The 21,151-nt window shown below is 35.3% G+C and overlaps 1 protein-coding gene across 2 annotated transcripts in view; it reads right to left on the bottom strand.

The window, feature by feature from the left end:
* Positions 1–585: 585 nt before the first annotated feature.
* LOC131046202 (histone acetyltransferase of the MYST family 1) overlaps positions 586–21,151 on the bottom strand; it is a 167,767-nt gene continuing 147,201 nt past the window's right edge. The window contains exons 14-15 of one of the 2 annotated variants that reach the window (XM_057979880.2): positions 14,303–14,363; positions 586–965 (exon numbers count right to left, since the gene is read on the bottom strand). In XM_057979880.2, coding sequence (XP_057835863.1) covers positions 876–965; positions 14,303–14,363 — 151 coding nt within the window. In that variant the 3' untranslated portion in view covers positions 586–875. The remainder of the gene's footprint in view (positions 966–14,302; positions 14,364–21,151) is intronic. The other variant, XM_057979881.2, reaches the window with a different exon arrangement.

Genomic DNA, 21,151 nt, shown 5'->3' with positions numbered 1-21,151 from the left:
ATTATTATGTTTAGATGACATGGGTTATTCAACATGTTATATTGAAACAATGGAAGACACTCCCCACTATACAATGGTTCTCCTACACACTAATTTTTCAAAACATGTTGACTTGCATAGCATTGGCTATGCAGCTCCTCTACCTACCCCTCTTGTGTATTTGGTAGATCTTGCTTCTAGGGGTACGTCGTTGGGTGTACATTCTCTTGTCCCTCAAGCTGTACATACAATATATTTTTCAATTATGTAGAATATATCATTGAAATGATCCTTGTGACCATTGCAATCTATATTTCATTACATAATGATACAAGTATTATTATGTGATTGTAAATAACATGTAGAGATATAGATGTTACATTTCCCAATCTTTACTTAAATTGATGCCAAAATTTTAAGTTTAATATGAACACAAAACATATTATTTTTATCAACTTAAAGATTTGAACAATTTTCAAACCATATAACTTTTAGCAATTTCCTTTTACAAACTCTTTTACCATTTATTCTTTTCCTTCACTTAAAATACATATTTCCTTAAGAGTTTTGAATAATTTCCTAACCAAAATTATATCACATATACAATTCCTTAAAACTCCCTTTTTGAATTATCTTTTACCATTCAAAAATTGTATTTTAAAAATAATCCCTTACTATGAAAAAATAGATATTTTTCAACTACCAAAACAACTTTAATTTCCTAAGCATATTACAATTTCAATATCTTTGTCGAATCAACATCCAAAATTGGGGCCTACAAGATGACTTGTTTCACCAGCCTTATCCATGAATAGGTGTAATGGATCATTTGTGCATCAATCAACCATTTATCATAAGTATTGCCCTTGAAGATCAATTTATTTTCATAAAATGCATTATTTTGGCCTCCTTGTGAATGGATTGGTGTGTGGCATCCAATGAAGCTTTGTAGGGTCAATCAACCATTTCCATCGTGAACTAGTGCTCTGCAATAACGATTATAACATTAATAGCTTTCTCAGTCAACTATGTTCCCTTCTATATTTATACAAACTTACACATTCTCAAAGATGTGTTCTCCAAGAAAAGAGCAATCTTGTAATTAGTTTCTCATTGCAATATCAAATAGGCTAACATATCTAAGTAGAAGAGGTTTACAAGAATTTTAAGAAAAGAAAAAAACCAATTTACAATCAAAACAAGTTCTTCAACAAAATAATATAGGAAAACATTAAAAGCAAAAATATGACATAAGAGGCCAATGAAAAGAATCTATAACAAATATTATTTATCAATTATAGAGTATGTTCATCATATAACAGAGTATAATATTTTATTAAAATGGCTTCAAGTGTATATCTTTTACGAGCATATAAGAACATTTTTAGATATCTTTGAGTTTGATTTGATTTTTGACTTATTATTTTAATAACATTTAATTTATTATTCTTTATATTAGACATGTATGCTTTACTTTATTTATAGTAGTTTCTTACACTAGTACTAAAATTAATTTTCAAAATCTGAAAACACATGGTGAAAACATCATCAACGCTACACATCTTCTAAATTGCCTTTATGAACACTACTTTCACCTCAACATCTATCATAAGGGAAACTATGCTAGGTCTTTACAATTACAAAATAACAAGGCAGATTTTTTTCACTTGTATAAGTACCTACATTTGGCCAAGCATGTTGTAAATGCATTCATACCTCTCCAAGGTTTCAAGCATTAACACCCCCATGCTTGATAAATGTGAAAATTGGAGATATAATTGACACAATGTAATAACATCAGCTTGTGTCCATTCTTTTGGACTACCCTACTAAGATAGAGAGCTAATAGAGCTTGCGTTGCTGCTAGGGGCTTGACTGCCTTCACCAAACAAACTTGGCATCGGTCCAAGGTCAAGAGGCAACTCATGTGAGAGATGATCGCAACCTGTCCTATCTAGATAAATTCTTAATTGTATTGAGTTCGAAGTGTTGCATATCAATGGCCACATTGTTAGGGACCCAACTTCAAGCCTTTGTGGCACTGTCTTTATTTCACACACTTGTTCTTGAAGTTCAAGTAACTCCATAACACAGACTATGCTTTAACCTTAAAATTCCAAGCTAATACCACGACAATAATGCAGATATAACTATAAAATAAACAACACAATCGTAGGGACAAAACTTTTCTTTATTCACAAAGACAACAGTCATGTACAAAACATACAAAGCAAACAATGCACACTTGTTACGTTGGACTCAACTGAAAATGTTGACATAGAACTTACAATCAAACACTTACACTAGTCCTAACGACAAAACACCCACTCTCTAGACTTGTGGAGTCCTTCATGCAAGGTTGCAAACCCAACTCAGCCACCAAATTATTATAAGCACCATAGAAAAAATGCATAGAACCATTCCAGTGCTTGGTACAACTTATGCCAACATCGTCTAAGCCTACACCGCTCAATATTTTACAGACAATTACTTGAGCTCTTCTTAGCTATTTACATTGCCTAACTCAGTTATACAAAGATAAAATTGAGAGTCCAAGAATTCATTCACCTCATTTTTAATTTCAACACCACTATATAGAGTTTCCTCTATTCATAGCTCAACACCAATAGTTACAAGAGTGCCCTTAGAATTACCTACTTAATGACCATCAAGCTCCATCAGACAACTCCAATACGCTTGAACTTAAGTACACAAGTGGAAATCACGTTGACCAATTAGGGAACTCAAAATTCTAAGCTTTCCCAATGAGCATGCTTATGCTAACATGCTCTATGGGATCCTTAGAAGCAATCATGGAGCTTAGTCAAAGATGTGTTAGGATATAAAATGGACCAAGGGCACCCAAGTGCATAGTAACTACTCGACACCCCATGTGTGTCGTCATAACTAACTTGAGACCCCATGTGCATTGTTGTAACTAATTCGATGCCCCATGTGCATCATAACCTACTTGTGTAACCAACTTGTGGCACCAATTCCAATGCCTCATAGAAGGGACTTCAACATTTCGATTATTATACACACTCATCTCGAGCTTAGTTATTTTGCTTGGGGCACAAATTTGATTTAGGCATCCAACTGTAACACTTAGCTTAAGACTAAAGGTTGAGGAACCTTTTGTTCATGGGCACAAATCCAGGGTGGGACAAGGTACATAGTGGGCAAGTCCATTTGTGAACACTACATTCTCCCCCACATAAAATCAACAACGTCCTCAACATTGGCACAAGTCCCCCAAGCTTATGTGGGAGCACACCACAAACTCTTTAGTTTGAAGGCCTACCCAAGTTCTTTTCGAGGAACTCCATGGCATTTAGTTATTCTAGTAACACCATAGTGCCTCTCCTCACTCCTAAATGACCTCGTGGTGTGGATTGTTCTTCTAAAGCACCAACAACTATTGCAAGCGACACTTTTCAATACCTCGTTGTCACAAGTTCACTATCACCTATACTTCCAACTTGGGTTTGTCAACTATGTTGGTTGGCCCTTGTGTATGGATATTCTTTAGTGGGTCCTCATTTTCTGCATGACAAGGACACAATTGACTAACATAAAAAATGAGGTGAAAATTTCGATGCAAAGGAAACCTTAACTTGTAGGCGACCTTCCCAACCCTAGCGAGCACTTCAAAGGGGTAGCTATATTGACGTACCAGGGATGCATTCATTCCTTAAGGGACTCGAATTGATTCAAATCCATCCTTAGTAAGACCTTATCACCTATGTGGAACTCCACTAACCTTATCTAATGAATTCATCTCCTCTTCATCTTGTCTCCCACTTTGGTGGGGTAGTACCTCACCAAGTCTACTATATTGTTCCAATCCTTCAAAAATTGACTTGCACCAAGACTGTTGTAGTTGTGGCATCCCTGCAATATTTTGTGTAGTTGACCAAAAGTTGTTATTGATGTCAAAATGAAGTTGTCGACGAGAGAGATTGTTGGACATGTCTTTAGTGGAGTTTGGGTCATGTTTCTTACTTTTGTTGCATCTGGAAGTTTGGAGAATTTATGTTACTTGTCATGACATGTCACAACATTTTGAGTTTCGGTAGTCCCATTGATTGATATGACTATAAAATTGGTTGACACATGTCTATATTATCATGGTGCAACTACTCAAGGTGATAAAAGTATTTTGGAAGCCTATTATTAAATAGTTGGCTGCAATTATCCAAGCAATATGCCTACATGGTAGCTTGTAGAGGTTCACATTTGCTAATGCTTAGTTGTGACATGCGGTTTGTAAGGATGGCATGCCTACACATGTTCTATCAATATTTGGTGTTTCCAAAATTCAAGTGCAGTGGAACACAATGTTTTTTTCACCAATTTGGCCACTTTGTTGTTGACATACCTTCTTTGTGTTCTAGAGTGATGTGGCAATTGTTTTGTGTGTGTGCTGCCGAAAATTAAGGGTGGATGTTCCTTGAGATCAGATGGATCCTCAATATGATCTGTATGACATGTTTCCTTGTGTGGAACCATGCGCGAGCTTCTAAGGCCAGATCTATTACATGTTTAACATGAAAGTGTATTGTGTGTGGACAAGCTTTGGGACCTGCTTTGTCTACCTTGTGAACCGTGTGGCATGTTCCCTTGTATTGATTTGTGTATGGGCTAATTCAGACTTAGCCTACTACATGTTTGAAGAAGAATTGTAGTGTGGCCAACTTGTAATTGTAAATGTAATTGTGAGACATATATATGCGCGTCCCAACTTCATTCCAAGTGTGTTCTTTGTGATGATGCGTATGTACTTTTGAGGATAAAACTTCATATCATCTATATTGGAGAATGAGACAGAGTGAGGTTTCTCAATTTCAAGCACTATTATCGAAATATCATAAACTACAAAGGAGAGTGACAATAGATTGATTTGATTAGAGACAAGTAGAGTTTTGAAGGTCCTAGAATCATATCATTCATATTGTTGAGATTGAGGTCCTAACTACTAAGTTGTTGCTCAGACCTAGGCATATGAGATTGGTGTCTCTACTAGGTTGGTGCCTACTTTATCTTTGTAAGCAATTCATTATTTTATGAGCCTGGATTTGGGCAATTGATCCAAGCAACTATTTTCGTTGTAGTTTTTCCCATCCAAGGTTTTCATATATATTTGGTGTTCATTGTGTGGATGTGTGTTGTTTTACATGCTTTAGTTGCTACATCATTAAAGAACTTAGGATAAGTAGATTTGTTGATTCATGTTTATTGATTGGAGAAATTATTTGTGGTAATCAATGAACATAGAGTGAAAATTTGATATACTATTTCAACCCCCCCTCCGTCTACCCAGTATATTGTCTACCCATATGCCAGTTGAAATGGTGAAAAATGGCTTGACACCAACTTCTAGATATTGTGGATAAATTGCACTATCTAATAGAGATAGCCAATTAGCCTGATCTATAATGACAATGCCTAAGGTAGTCTTCTAGAATCACATTCATCCTTTCGTTCAAGGATGATAACTGGTAAACATCAAAATCTTGGTGCCCATGAGCATGAAAAACTCTGCCCAAAAGCTACTAGTCAAATTGGGGCCTCTTTAAGATAACACTGAGTGAAACTCTTTGATATTTAACTACAAAGCAAAAGTACTTTACCACTCTCTCGACAATACATGGTTGGTTGCAAGCAACAAAGGTCCCATACTTGATTCACTAAGACAACAATTGTGTACTGAACATACAAAGCAAACCCTACATGCTCCACAAGTCAGGCTCAATTGAAAATGTCGAAAACACAAAACTTACAATCAAACACTTTGTAATCCTAAGGACAAAACACGCCATACTTGTGGAGTCCTTCACACAAGGTTGCAAACCCACCTCGACCACCAAATTATTGTAAGCACAACAAGACCAGTGCATAGAACCATTCCAATCCTCAACACAACTTATGTAACATAGTCTAAACCTACACAACTCAATACTCTATAGAGAGTTACTCAAGCTCTACATAACTATTGACATTGCCTAACTCAGCTATACAAAGATAGAATGGAGAGTCCAAGAGTTCATTCACCTCCTTTCCGAGTCCAATGCCATTATATAGAGTTTCCTCTATTTGTAGCTCGACTCCCATACAACATATAGGAGTGCCCTCATAATTACCTAGCGTAATCAAGAACCAAAATTTGATTCAATCTACACATAAACCTCTACACATCTCTCTTATCAAGAACCAAAAGTTTGATTCAATCTATTTTCATCATGTCCTTGAAGAAATTGTTGACAAGGAGCCCATCGTATATGTTTGTAGGCCACCTCAATCAACTTCCTTGTTGTGCTACACACATATGCCACATCTATCACACCTTACACCACATTCTCAAGGCCAACCTCTTCAATAACAACAATAGGGATTTGATATTGATAGCTGAAAGCCTTGTGGTTCCCTTAACAATCAATGGCCCCAATGAAGTAATGTCCCTTTGTACACATCGCCATAATCATGATGAGTGAACAATGTCTAATGGTTGTCAAACCATCCACTTGAGACCCATGGGTAACTGCACCAAGATGGTAAACAAAAAATTGGACACCCTCCAAAAAAACCCCAAAATGAACATAACGCATACAAGTTATTTGAAAAAAACAAAACCCCTACACGTTACAGTTAGGAAAATCCGAACCATAATGCGTACAGGGTTTAATTATTAAAAACACCACATACACGTTACTAGTAAGAATAGTAACACGTACACGTTACAGTTAGGAAAATCCGAACCATAATGCGTACAAATTTTTATTATTAAAAACACTGCATACACGTTACTAGTAAGAATAGTAACACATACGTGGTGTTTTTGGTAATAAAACCTCGTACGCATTTTTTTGATTATAAATTATTATTTTTTGACATGATTGGGTCCATTTTACCCACGACGACCAAGTTTATACTACAAAAAAACCCGATCGTGATTTGAGTCCTATAGGCCAAAAAAAAAAAGCCACGTCGTCGAAGAGGTAAGATTACAGTTTATCTATGCATTTTTTTTTGTTTTCTCTCAGAATTTCACTAAAGCTTTTTAGTTTTTGATTTATTTTATTTTATTTTGTAAATTTGATATTAGATGCTCAACAAAACAACCCCCCTCAAGGAAACATTCCCCGTCAACAAAATATGCCCCGCAATCCTCCTAATCCAACAATAAACCCTTCCCAAACCACATAGGGGGATTTACTAGGTCGTTTAGCACAAAACAGGGTAACCATTTCCAACCTATTGGCTAGATTGAAGACATTAGAACATTAACACCATGCAGACCTTGCCCAAGCCCTAGGAACAATGGTAGATAGTGTTGACAAAGTTTCAAAACAAGCCATTGAATGGGGTTCATATAGAAACTCATGTCGCAACTTTTATGCACAAGGTCTCTCATATGATGTTGTAAAGAGTAGAGAGATAAGCAAAACACAAATATATGCTCTTTTCACTGATCCCCAAATCCAAGAGACCCTACCTCTTGATTCAAAGAGGTTTCATATACATTGGTGTAATCACAATGCCATGAAAACACAATTTTGGTATAGGTGGTGGATGGTCTTTTTGACCAACCTCCTTGCTATAACTTTTAGGTGTCGTTTTTTTTTTTTTGGAAACTATACTATGAGTTCATTTTGAATGAGATCCCTAATTATTTTGATATGAGGGAGTTCAAGGGCAGAGGTGGAGGCTCTTCCCAAGATAGACCAAGGGCTCGACGCATACAGAATACTCAAAATCGTGTTCCACATGCTTCAAAACCCTTGGTGCACATGATGATCCCTGTAGCCCTGAAGGAGTCTATGGAGATGGAGACTCTTTAGGCAACTACCTCACTGACCGACACCATTATCCAGCATGGAACACAATTGTCACATCCTCTTGGCCCAAACGATGGTGCTGCAGCTATACCACCTATCGATAGCATGCCCAATGATCACCTGTGCATCACCTACTACGAGGTATGTTATGGGGTAGATGACATTGCACGTGCAGATGGTTTGAGCTACCATCATTGCACATGTTGTGGGGCTAGTTGTGAGGTTGGTGGACTAGGTGACGTGGCCCTCATAGATGACCTAATGCAACAAGTCTTTAGTAGTCAAGTATGTTGATTTGAATTTATAATGTTTTATTTATTAAATACTTTAAATTTTCAAGTGGAAATAGATTTTTAATTATAGTTCAAACCAAACTAGTGCAAACATAATGCATTTCAAGATGTAGCTAATTTGGGTGCGTCATCTACCACACCTATCACAACTATTGCACCTGTATCTTTATCAGAGTTAAAAAATGTACAATTCATGTGAAAATAGAATAATACCTTGAACTCAAATTAATGTGTTATAATGCATATTATTTGTTTAATGCATCTTTGTGTGGGGTTTAACAGGTGTTGACTGTGGACCAGCTTTCGCAGGTTCATGATGCCACAATTACGATCATTTCATTTGGCCTAGAGAGCTATACGATTCTTCTTTGTACACATCTTGTTTATAGTTTGTATTGAATATGCATCTCATTTATTTTAATTAGTAAGCTTTATGCTAACATTATATGTTTGTGTATATTAATTATGTTACTCTTTTAGGTTAAGAGCTTACACGTGTTATCGTAGCATGATTTAGATTTTGTTTTTTCAAATTACTATGATTATGTACACGTTGATCTAGATTGATCGAGTTTAACATCTTTTGTCTTGTACATGTACAACGATGACTAGGATTGTTTATAGCAACGATGAATGCACTTGATGATGCATTGGAAGAAGAGATGCAAGAGGTATATGTTTTTTAAATTTTCTCAATTTCATGATTATATGCACATGTACATTCATTGTATTACAGTCTTATCATTTTACATATAGGGAATATTGATGTCAATTTCATCAGTGATGACCCCTCCTAGGACAATAGGAGAACCATCTGAGCCTCCAATACACATTTATTCTATATTATAAATATTCATTTAAATAGAAGTAGATATATTTATAGTTTATATTGACTTGTATGAATTGTATTTTAACTTGTGTAGTCCCCTTCGTGACATGAGCATAACACGGATCCTCTACCTCACCGATTTGATAGGACTTCTGTTACTCAAAGGGATTAAAGGGGACCATCATTTGCAAAACAAATTTCAGCAGAAAAACCACAACATGAGGTAATCAACAATTCAATTCTAGAGAAATAATAGTACATTATAGTTATTTTGATGTTAATTTGACAATTGTAAATTATTATTGACATAAGTAATCTAACTTCTTGTTTGAATTGTTGTTCTGCAGGCATCTACAGAGCCACACAATACTTTAAATAGGCTCGATTTTGATGATCCACCACAACTATAGAATTTTTTATTGTTATATGCTGTTAGTTGTGACCATTGTGTATTGATCTTGAGATGACACATAAGTAATTTTTGTACATTTTATTGAGTTGGCACATGCCACTTTTGCACATTTTGTTGAGTTGGCACAAATGCCACAATTTTGTAAAACTTTTATTCTACATTTGGATATATATAAAAGATGATATTCAATCTAATTTGTTCGTTGTATGCATATCTTCATACTTTGAACAATTTATTAACATCTAGAGAATTGTGAAGTTATAAACAATGTATATTGATTTCAATAGGTTATGAACAATGTATATTCAATAATGAATGGTTAAGTTATGAACAATTAGGCTGTTATGGATTAATGATATTGAAATTCAATGAAACTTATGAATGACAATTGGTATTATCTAAACTCCAAGTGTTGAATTTGGTTGTCTTGGACAACTTCACCAAATTTTATTATCATTGAAATCAAAAGTTGTCAATAGTTGTAAAATATTGTCAATAAATGCAATGCAAAGTTGCAAGATAGGGTAAATCGTTATGTTTGTCGTATCCATGAACTGTCAACACGAGTGTGTCTGGGTGAGCATTTTTATGCTAGGCATGGTCTTGGTTGGGTCCCCAAGTCGCTCAAACATTCGACGACCTGTTGTTGAGATGCCATCTCTTGAGTGCCCTAAGTTCAAACAACTGTCAAAATTTGATGGTTTGTTTCTTGAAATTCAGGGCACGTACGAGTGATCCGTTTGAACCCATAGGGTCACGTTAGGCCCCTCTACAATAACCTCTCTAAATTTTTGAAGAGGCAAAGCCATTTTCTTAGGGCAATGATTTTTCTGTTGATGCAATTATTGTTAATCGCATGCAATGCAAAGTTGTAGGATAGGGTAAATCTCGTTCTATTTGTTGTATCCACGAACCGTCATCGCGAGCGAGTCCAAGTGGGCATTTTTATGCTATGCATGGTTTTGGTTGGATCCCCAAAACATTCAACTACTGCCATGACAACATCTCTTGAGTACACTAAGTTCAAAATTTTTTCGAACTTTGACAGGTTGTTTCTCGGAATTCGAGGCACGTACGTGTGATCCGTTTGAACCCATAGAGTAACATTAGGCCCCTCTACAATAACCTATATCAAATTTTGAAGAGACAAAGCCATTGCTTTAGGGCAGCGATTTTTCTATTGATGCAAATATTGTCAGTCACGAGCAATGCAAATTTACAAGATAGGGTAAATCTCATTTTGTTTGTTGTATCCATGAACAGTTAGCACGAGTGTGCCCAGGTGGGCATTTTATGCTAGGCATGGTCCTAGTTGGGACCCCAGGTCGTTCGAACATTCAATGCCCTACCGTCGTAGCGCCATCTCTTGAGTGCCCTAAGTTGAGAAAGAGGGGGAAGGGAGGTTGAGAGGGAGAGGGAGAGAGGGAGAGGGAGGGAGAGAGGGGGGAGGGAGGTTGAGAGAGAGAGAGAGAGAGAGAGAGAGAGAGAGAGAGAGAGAGAGGTTGTGAAGAGAAAGGGGATTATAGATAGAGAAAAAGGGAGAGAGGAAGAGAGAGGGAGAGAGGAAGGGAAAGAGGGGGAAAGAAGGTAGAGAGGTAGAGAAAGAGGGGGAGAGGGAGAGCGAGGAAGAGAGATAGACGAAGAGTGACAAAGAGAAAGAGAGAGGGGGAGGGGCACATAGAGAGAGAGAGAGAGGGAGAGAGAGAGACAGGGGTTGATAAGAGAATGGGAATTAGAAATAGAGAAAGAGGGAGAGAGATAGAGAAAGAGGGGGATAAGGAGAGAGAGAGAGAGAGGGGGGTTGAGAAGAGAATGGGAATTAGAAATAGAGAAAGAGGGAGAGAGATAGAGAAAGAGAGGGATAAGGAGAGAGAGAGAGGGGGGAGGTTGAGAGAGAGATACAAAAAGAGAGAGAGAGAGAGAGAGAGAGAGAGAGAGAGAGAGAGAGAGAGAGAGAGAGAGATGAATATATGTATTTCTATATATATATGAATATATGCACTACTAGATATATGAATATATGTATGTGCACTGATATAAAACTAATATATATGAAAATATCTATGTTAACATATGTGAATTTTAAAGAACATAACACGTACGCATTATTATAGAAACGAACCCGTGTACGCGTTATTATTAAAAAAGAAATCCCGTACGCGTTACTATACAAAATAATAACCTGTTCGCGTTATTTAAAAAGTAAAAGCCCGTATGCATTTTGGCTTGTACTTAGTCTTGGGAGCCTTATTTCCCTCCTTTTTACACATTCTCTTCTTCCAATTTGGTTTCTCAACTTCATCGCCATCTGGTTTACACGTTATCAAGTGTGGATATTTGTAAAATTGCCACCATAATTTCACCCATCTTCTGAGCTTTCTAGCGATATAATTTTTTTAAAATTTGAACAACATTGACATATTAATCTTGAATTTCTTTTACCAATGTCTCCAGAGTTTTTAGAGGCAGACGTGTACCATTTTTTTAATAACCTTTGAAGTACTTGTCTAGATTTGAAAAATAAAATAAAATATTGTTCTACACTTCATTGTTTACACTTCTAAAAAAAATTAACTTTTTGATTATTTTAGTGCAAGTTATGTGATGCGCACGAACATGTACCTGATTTTTAAGATGCGTCCACTTTGAAAAATTATATTAAAAAAATACTCAACAAAAAGTTACAAAAAAATACACAACTTCTAGTGCTCTCTCTTAACTATTTTTCTACCAAAGGGTTTTTCAAAATTCTAAATGCAACTATAACTTTTTTGATGCGCACGTCAGTCACTATGTTATGTTTTGCTGAAAAAAATAGGAACACTTTTGTGTGTGCTGAAGATTTGACCCACTTAATCTTATCCAATTTTAAAAAACTTTAGTAGTTTGGAAACTAGATTCAGACTACTACAATCTTTGTTCTTTGGATATCTTCAAATTTTGAGTGGACAAGTCTCAAATTGCTCCTCCAAGTTCAGATTTAGCTGATTTTAGAAAAAAGGTGTCCACTTATACCCCCCTTTTTGTTCACCATTTTGGTGCACTTACCCCCATGTAGCATTTATTTTTTCCATAACAATGCTAATCTTGGACAATTCTTATCCAAGAATCTAGACCTCAATTTTGTCTGCCCCAATGACACATATGAATGCATTGCACTTATAATCTTAAACACAACCTCCTTACAATAAGGAGAGTGAATAATATTGAATGGAATGCAATTGGCATCATTTGAACTTTAAACATCTTGGTCATCAGGTTGGGAGAAGAACTTCTCACCCCATGTTTCTCCTTGGGCTCTATTGTATTAGACAGAAAAAGAGAAAATTGTGGCTCTTGGAAACTGCTAGTATTCATTGGCATAGCACTAGGCGGTGTTTCATAGTCTTCATTAGTACTAAACAATCTTTGTATCTCTTTCATCTATATAAGTGACAATTAGTCAAATACCCCAACACCTTGTGTCGAGATGTGAAGTAGATGAATATGAAGTATGATAATGCTGCCTTGGAATTCAAGGCCACAGAAATGGCATTCCCATAGCCTAGTGCTCCGTAATGTGCTAGATTTCTTTGCTTGTATTTTAGAAGCAAATTGTCTTAAAGGAGCCTTCTTATCAAAACGACCCATGCCAAATTTCTCAAAGAAGGGCAATTGAAATGAGTAAACTCAATTGAACTAGTTAGCCAAGCATGTTTCATAGATCTTCCCTAACATTAGTAATTTCTATGGCTAGGTGCATAAGGACTATAATTGAGCATAATTAAGATATAGTGTACAACTTAAAAGACAGCCAGCATGGTCTGAAGCCCAGCCAAGAGTTTGAAAGGACACCTGGATTGCATTTTCATTCATTAAAGTTCTTTATTTCATATTCTTAATTAAGATTTTGAGAAGAGGCAGGTTTCTGAAAGTATCAACTTCTTAAAAAAATTAGCAATGGGCAGTGTTTGTTATGGGTATTGCAGTCAAAATAAATTTTCATCTATAGTAATGAGCTTGACAAACATTTCTAGTTCAATTATTCAAGCATATTTGAGGTATCTCATGCTATTGTCCACAGAAAACACTTTCAACGGATTTTGGACTGCCTGAATATATAGGATGTACATGTTATAGATATATCTAAAAGACATTAAAAATCATCATATTATAGATATATCTAAAAGACATTAGAATCATGATCATTGTCAATATTTCTATGTTAAAGCATATGTAGCTGATTGATGGGGGAGAAAATTAACAGAATCCTTTTCTGGAATTAAAAAAATAAACTCTTGCATTATTATTTGTTGAGCTTTTTGGTCCAAGACGTGGTTCAACTTGTATTTATCTAAATTTGAAGACTACAATATCATTTTGGGTGGAGTCTATCCAATACTGTGTGCTTGCAATGGATTTAGATATAAGGAAATCTATTTACAATCCCAATACAGCACTCATCTTAATGAGATCACAGAGTGTAATTCAAAGAGTTAAATTCAAAACTTTTTAGCAGCTTTAATCCAGAAAACCTCTTGTACAAATTAATAAGTTTTGGGCAATGAAAGCTTAAAATCTTCAATTCATTATTGTCCGCATTTTTCTGTTTTCATGAGTTCCTTGCCAAGTCTCTATGTTAAGAGTCAGGTAAATATGCCATAGGTAATCAGTATCAGCCAACGAACTACAACCTAAACATAAAGGTATACTTTTGAAAATTTCAATTTGTTAACTAAACTGCATGATTAATCATATCTCATAAAGGAGATAGGTTGATGTACGCATAAAACTAAATCACATTAGTCACTTAAATTCTACTTTTGACTTTTTTGCCCTCAAAAAAAAGATTCTCTTCACATTCAGTCACTGAGTCCAGGGGTGCAAAAAAATTACATATTTACACCCATCTGATTCAAAAGTAGAAAAAAAAATCACTTAATATTCTAGGCATGTGCCATTGGATGCATACCTTCAAGTGTTCATCAATGACCTTTGCTGAAATAGAGATAATGTGCTGTCCTTTATAGTATCTACATAAGTCACAGAAGATCGACTTGGTGTTCATAGATGAGAATAATAAAGAGTAATTTGTTATCTCATAAAGGAAAGCTCAACCACCCTATGGTTATGTTAAATACTACATTATATATTTTCAAACAAGACATCAAGGCATAAGCAGTACTACTTTATATGTATCAGTTGTTTGCAACTGGATTTACACAAGCAAGATTACAACAATATAGATGATAACAGAAGTAACAACAAACACAATCAGATCAGCAGATCTTTAAACATAGGTAGTATCTTTACAATTGTTCAGTACAGGGAGACACAAAACAACATACTTTCCCTAACATTAGAATCTCTACTTGAACTACAAGACTTACAGTTATTGGTTATCACAAATGCCGATAACCAAACCTCAAGTCATTACATAACTACCCATTACCAACAAAGATTAACATGACAATGTCAGCTTACAAACAAAATATTATTCATTTTCACAGTCAATGGTATCCCTCTGATTAGAAAAGTTCAAGTCCCTTTCCAATGGACAAGAGGACGTCCTTCGAGCTCTAAAAGGTGGCGAAGCCAATGAATCTGCATGCTTTGGCGGAGGCTGCTTCAATTAAAAAAAATTATACTCTAGATCTTTAAGCCATTGGCAGACCTTATTACAAGTGTAAATAGCCACTCTTTTCAACCAGTAGATCAAGAGCTGTATATAGTTCAAGAATTGGAGCTATCCAGCAGACAAATTTCTCACAACAGAAAACATGTAGTAGACTATATGGTTTGGTTCATGATTCATACAATCTGCTCTTATTGCAAGACACTCTGATGCAGCAGCAGGATGTATGGAAGCAGAACCAACACCAAAACTTTCAGACAACATGCAAATGCATGTCTTACAATGTCAGACAGGATCTTCAAATCAATCACCAGTAAACTATGGTAACTTCTGCTTCTCAGGAGATGAAGTAGATGTACAACTAATGGGATTTTTATAAGATGACCCTCCAAATACAATCTTTCCATGGAAATTTTGTGCTGGATATTCCTCACCACTGTCGGACACATCTCTATACTTGACCCTTCCCTTAGCATTGATGTCTATGTTTTCCTGGTCAACTTCAGGTTTCACATTAGTATCACTCACTCCTACTATTGGTTCGGCCTGCCCTCTATCCCTTGTAAACTTGCTTCATAAGTGAAAAAACCGATATTTCACTCTGCTTTGAAATCAAGATTTTTCTCTGATGTGGAGGTCTCCATCAGTTCTATGGTGTTTGCGTAATATCTCAGGCATGCTTACCTCACCCAATCTGCAAGATCGACACTTCCTTTCTCAAGGGGCAGTTGCCACATGATCTTCACTCACCCAGCACTTCTAGGTGGAACCCTTCATTTCAGATTCAGTTTGGCTTGTACTCACACTTTGGTTTCAACTAATTCTTTCCCTACCACTTCAGATTTTGCTTACATTCTATACTTATGACCTTGACTTCCTAGAGTAGACCACCTCTCACAGCCCTTGTCTTCTTTCTTCTTGTTCAATTAATCAGATAGACTGTCAAATATTTTAGTCCACCCTTCATCAAGTTGTCTCTTTTTCTTGACTTTGTTTGGGATCAATGGCACTTAAATCCTTTCGGTATAGTGTCGGTCCTCACAACATCTTTCAATTTCTTCTTCACCTATCTAACCCATTTATGTTGCAATCGTTTCAATGTCGTTGTTGATAGGTATTAGTGGCTAATGTTTCCTTGAAATCACTTTTGATGACCCATGTTTATCAAGGCAATAATACCAAAATGTTTGCTACTAATTCTACATTACCAAGATTGCAGCAACATAAATGATAACATTAGTAACGAAAAACACGATGAATATTAAATAAGCAAATATTTACACATAGGTAGTGTCTTCATAATTGTTCAACATATGAAGGGCCCAAAACATCACATCTTCCCTAACATCAAACTCTCTATTTCAAATTTAAGACTTAACAGTTATTGATCCTTACAACTGCCAACAACCAAATGCCAACAACGATTAACATGATGATCTCAGCTTACAAACAAAACGTTATCATTTTCTCACTCTACACCATTACTAAATTTTACATGGAAGAAAGATTGATACGAATAATAAAATAAATCTGTAGAGTAATAGTCTATAGATAATTGACAAAGGCATCACCATTGATAGTCGTTATTGAAAAATCAAACACACATTTATTAACCTAAGAAATATGCATTCAAAGAAAGGCTCTTGTAAATGCAAGGGAAAAAAATTGCACAAGAGAAGACTATGGGTGCATGTAAGGAACTTGGGTTAATATTGTTGTTCAAATGAATTAGACAAAAAAATTGGCTTGATTATTCTAGATTAGTAATAATAGTCAATTTAAGTCATTAGTATAGTCTCTAGGAACTTTTCTTATTCTCTTCAGTTGTCCCCTGCTTTTCTTAGTTGCCGATCTTATCCTTATCGGATAGATCTTTTGTAAAAGCTTATTTAAGGAATCTTTTGCTCCTTTGTTTAGTAACGAAGATATTCGAATATTGAATATCTTGATAATTATTCTGTCATTACTTTTTGTAATATGGTATCATAGCTTAGGTATTTTTCCTTTTAAGTTTTGATGAATTTTTAAATAAAGTTTGTGGGCAAAGTTTTTGACAGTTTTTTCTATAAAAGAATCTGTGGAATTTCATAACTGATATTTCTTAAGATTTTTCAGAAATTTTCAAATGATCTTTTGCACAAAATCGTGGGAATTTTTTGTAAAATCATGGCCCCTGTTTTTTTGTGAATTCGCAAACTGTTCCTGAGGTGGATTCAACGGTCTTTCTAAAGGATTTTGCGTGCCAGGTTTTGTTTATAGTTTGCAAGTTTTTTTCTTGACAAAATGTGAGAGTTGTGCAAATCACATGAAGTTTTGTGATGAATTCATGCTTTTTTTTTTGCATCAAAATCATGATTCAATTCGTGAGCCTGTTTATTCTATTTTGGAGGTGATTTCTTCAATTTTCTAGCATTTTTACAGACACGATAGGGTTTCTCTGGCCCTTAACTGAGCGATTGGTTTTCTGGGTAGAATTTCAGCGGACATTTTTGCACGATTTTTTACGTGGATTCTTTCCAACATGGTGGGTTTATTTAGTTGGGTGACGTGTTTACTGTGGTTTTTAAAAACATTTTGACTACTTGTTTTTTACAGTTTTTGGCTTGCAATCAGTAGTTTACTGCTGTGATGAGATTTACAGGCATTTTTGATCAATTTTTAGCAAATTTGTTGTTGTTTTTGGTGAGTTTGTGTTTTTTGTGGCCACGGAAGGTTTTCCAATTTGGTCAAGAAAATCGTGACATTTGCAGACTGTTTTTGGTGATTTTTGGCACCTATGGTTTTCTAGGAAGCTAGGGTTTTGACTGGTTTTTTCCAGCAAATCATGGTGGTTTTTGACTCTTTTCAAGAAACGTGGGTATTTCGAAGTTTTTGCAATTTTTCCCTAATTTTTATTGCATATTTTTCTAATTTTTTTTATTAACTCGAGGATTGTATCTGGCAGTTGGGGTTTTAGCAATTTTTTTCCTAAATTTTTTTGTTATCTTTTTGGGTTTCTCATTTTCCATGTTTTTGGAGTATAGGAGGGATGGCTTCTTTGACCACCATCCTGTTGGAAGGTGGCCAAAAGTTCCCTAGAAAAAATTACAATGCCTAGAAACAAAGGATGCTCACTATTTTTGAGTATAGGTGCCTTGATTGAATTGTCCTCAGTATTGATATCTGACCAACAGATGTAGGTAAAGACTAGAAGTACAGTGAGCATAATTGTGATTAAGGTATCTGTCATAGATGAAATGATTCCAGATATTCCTATGACGAGATTTACAGGCATTTTTGAATGTGTTTTTTGTGGCCCCCTAGGGTTTTTCCACAAAATTGTCACATTTTTAGAGTGTGTTTTTTTGGTGATTTTTGGCAACTATTGTTTTCTATGCAGCTAGGGTTTTAACTGGGGTTTTCCAGCAAATCATGGTTGATGTTTTTCAAAAAAAATGTGGGTATTCTGATTTTTTGCAATTTTCCCGTAATTGTTATTGCAGATTTTTCCGATTTTTTGATAAACTCAAGGATTGTACCTAGCTGTTGGGGTTTTAGCAATTTTTTAAAAAGTTTTCTCGAGTTTCTCATTTTCCTTGTTTCTAGAGTACACAAGGGATTGCTTCTTTGACCAACATCATGTTGGAAGGCAACCAAAAGTTCACTGAAAAAAATTCCAATACTTGGAAACAAAGGATGCTCACTATTTTTTAGTATAGGTGCCTTGATTGGATTATCCTTGGTTTTGATACTCGACCAACAATTGTAGGTAAAGATCAAGACAAGTACGAGGAGTGTAATAGTGAAGCAGTTACGCACATTAAGTTATCTGTCATAGATGAAATGCTTTGGAAGATTCCTTTAAGAAAGTCTTCTATAGAGATTTTAAAACACCCGTGAGATCTGCATGAGACATCAAATAAAGGTAGGGCATTCTTCCTGAAGAACATGTTGTTCTCGATCATGATGGATGAGAGGGTGTCTTTACAGGATCACTTGATGAAAATCAGAGACATACATGATTAGTTAGCTTTTATAAGTCGAAGATGGAAGAAGACATGGTAGTTATCATGCTGAAAAGCTTACCACAGTTTTATAAGCATTTCATAGAAACAGTCAACATTACATCTACCAATGTTGATCTAAATTTCGATGACATATGCAACAAACTCTTACAACAAGACAAATGGAAGCAACATTTTGGTACCAATAGTGAATCACCAATTGCAGAATAGGGCTTTGTAGCCAAGGACAAAGGCAAGTGGCCTCAAAAGAAAGTTCAAGGATAGAACAAAGAAATTTCACGGAATTTGCAGTCTATCACATGTCATTATTGTGATAAACTTGGTCACATGAAGAGGTTCTACAAAAAGAGATCGGTTGATCAGCAATCCAACCAAGGAGGGCCTCCAGCAAAGGCTCATGTTGCAAAACATTGGGAGCAGAACGTCATCCTTCTATGCTTTTTGACCAGCAGATTATTTCAAGTTTTTGGGTTCAATTTAGTATAGTTAATATATTGACCATTAAGGGGAGGTATTAAAATAATATTGTAATATTTAGTAATAATGGTCAATTAAGTTGTTAGTATAGTCTTTAGAAACTTTAATTATTCTCTTCAGTTGTCTTATGCTTTTCTTAGTTGTCGATCTTATCCTTATCAAATAGATCTTTTATAAAGGCGTCTTTAAGGAATCTTTTGCCACTTTGTTTAATAACAAAGATCATATTGAATATCAATCATCTTAATAATCATTCTCTCTCATTATTTTCGTAATAGATCCTTCAATAACAATAATTAGATTTTCAATTATGACACTTTTGGTTTAAATAAGTCTTCCTATCTTGAAGCATGGACTCAATTCCAAAGAAACAAGAATCGCCCAAACTCGGCGAGTCTGGGTCTAAGTCATGCCTCCTAAGTCTGTAGAGCTCGGACTCGGACTCGGACTCGGCCGAGTCCAAGACGCAAAATCGCCAAACTCGACGAGTTGGTGAGTTTGGCCTAAAATCGCCAAACTCGGCGAGTCCCGTGCCTGAAACTCAACCGCCAACTGGGTTAAATAAAATGACAAAAAAAACATTTTAAAAAGTTTTTTTAACTTCTTTTTGTTTTGTTATTTATCCTTAGCCCCTAAAAGTGAACTTCATTTCATTCACTTGCAAAAATAGGAGTAAAGTGAGTTGTGAAGAAAAACAAGGGTGCATTGAAGAAAAACCAGCAAGGAGGAAGCTCAAGATTTCTTCCATTTATCACATTGGGGCTGCATTGTGTTTGGATTTGGTGCATCAATAGTTGGATACGAAGAGTTTGCAGCTCATTTCAAGCTTGTTGTAAAAGGTAAGATCGTTTTTTTTGAGATTTTTTTGTTTCTTGTATGCAAAAATTCCATTTTCTATTCATTTATTTTGAAAGTTTTACATTTTCTTCCAAAATCTTTTGTATGTTACTATGTAGGGTTGTATGTAGGATTTGTAATTTTTTTTTTTAAAAGTAGGGTTTGACAAACCCTACAATTTTTTTTATTTTTTTTTAAATTTACAAACCCTACCTTTAGTTTTTTTGAAAAAAATGTTCAATGAGAATGAATGCACAACAAAGAATGGATGTATTTATTTCTTTTTGTATTTGTAATGTTTTATTGCAGCAACCTTCACTTTCTTATTTGCCTCAAGTTTCACAAAACTATCATACAATGTCTTCTAGTTCTTCTAGACCCCCCATTAGAAAGTGAAAAATAAATTGAATGAATGATTCAATAATTGGATGATTACATTGAACCATATACACACATATATATAGACGTTACAAGACGATGTTCTATAATTAGAACATAACGATAAAGTAAAAGATTAAAGAGCTAAAAGCTAAATTAAGCCTAAAAGCTAATTAACTAAAAAGAAAAAGCTAAATGCTAAATAAAGCTTAAAAGCTAATTAATTAAAAAGAAAAAGCTAAATGCTAAATGACCATTAAACAAGGAACACCAGGTATGTAGACTAGTCAAAGCACTCTATGGCCTCAAACAGGCTCCTCGTGCATGGTACATCAAAATTGATAAGTACTTGATTGATCAAGGCTTCAGAGGAGTCTTTCAAATCCCAATTTGTATGTCAAACATACTAGTGATGATATTCTATTCGTCTATGTTGATGATCTCATCATTACTGGCAATGTAGCACATCTGATCATGTAGGTCAAACAAA

Source organism: Cryptomeria japonica, chromosome 2 (genome assembly GCF_030272615.1).
Source record: "Cryptomeria japonica chromosome 2, Sugi_1.0, whole genome shotgun sequence".
In the NCBI taxonomy this organism is placed as follows: Eukaryota; Viridiplantae; Streptophyta; class Pinopsida; order Cupressales; family Cupressaceae; genus Cryptomeria; species Cryptomeria japonica.
Note: the sequence above shows the minus strand (reverse complement) of the source record. Positions and strands in the feature narration are given on the sequence as shown.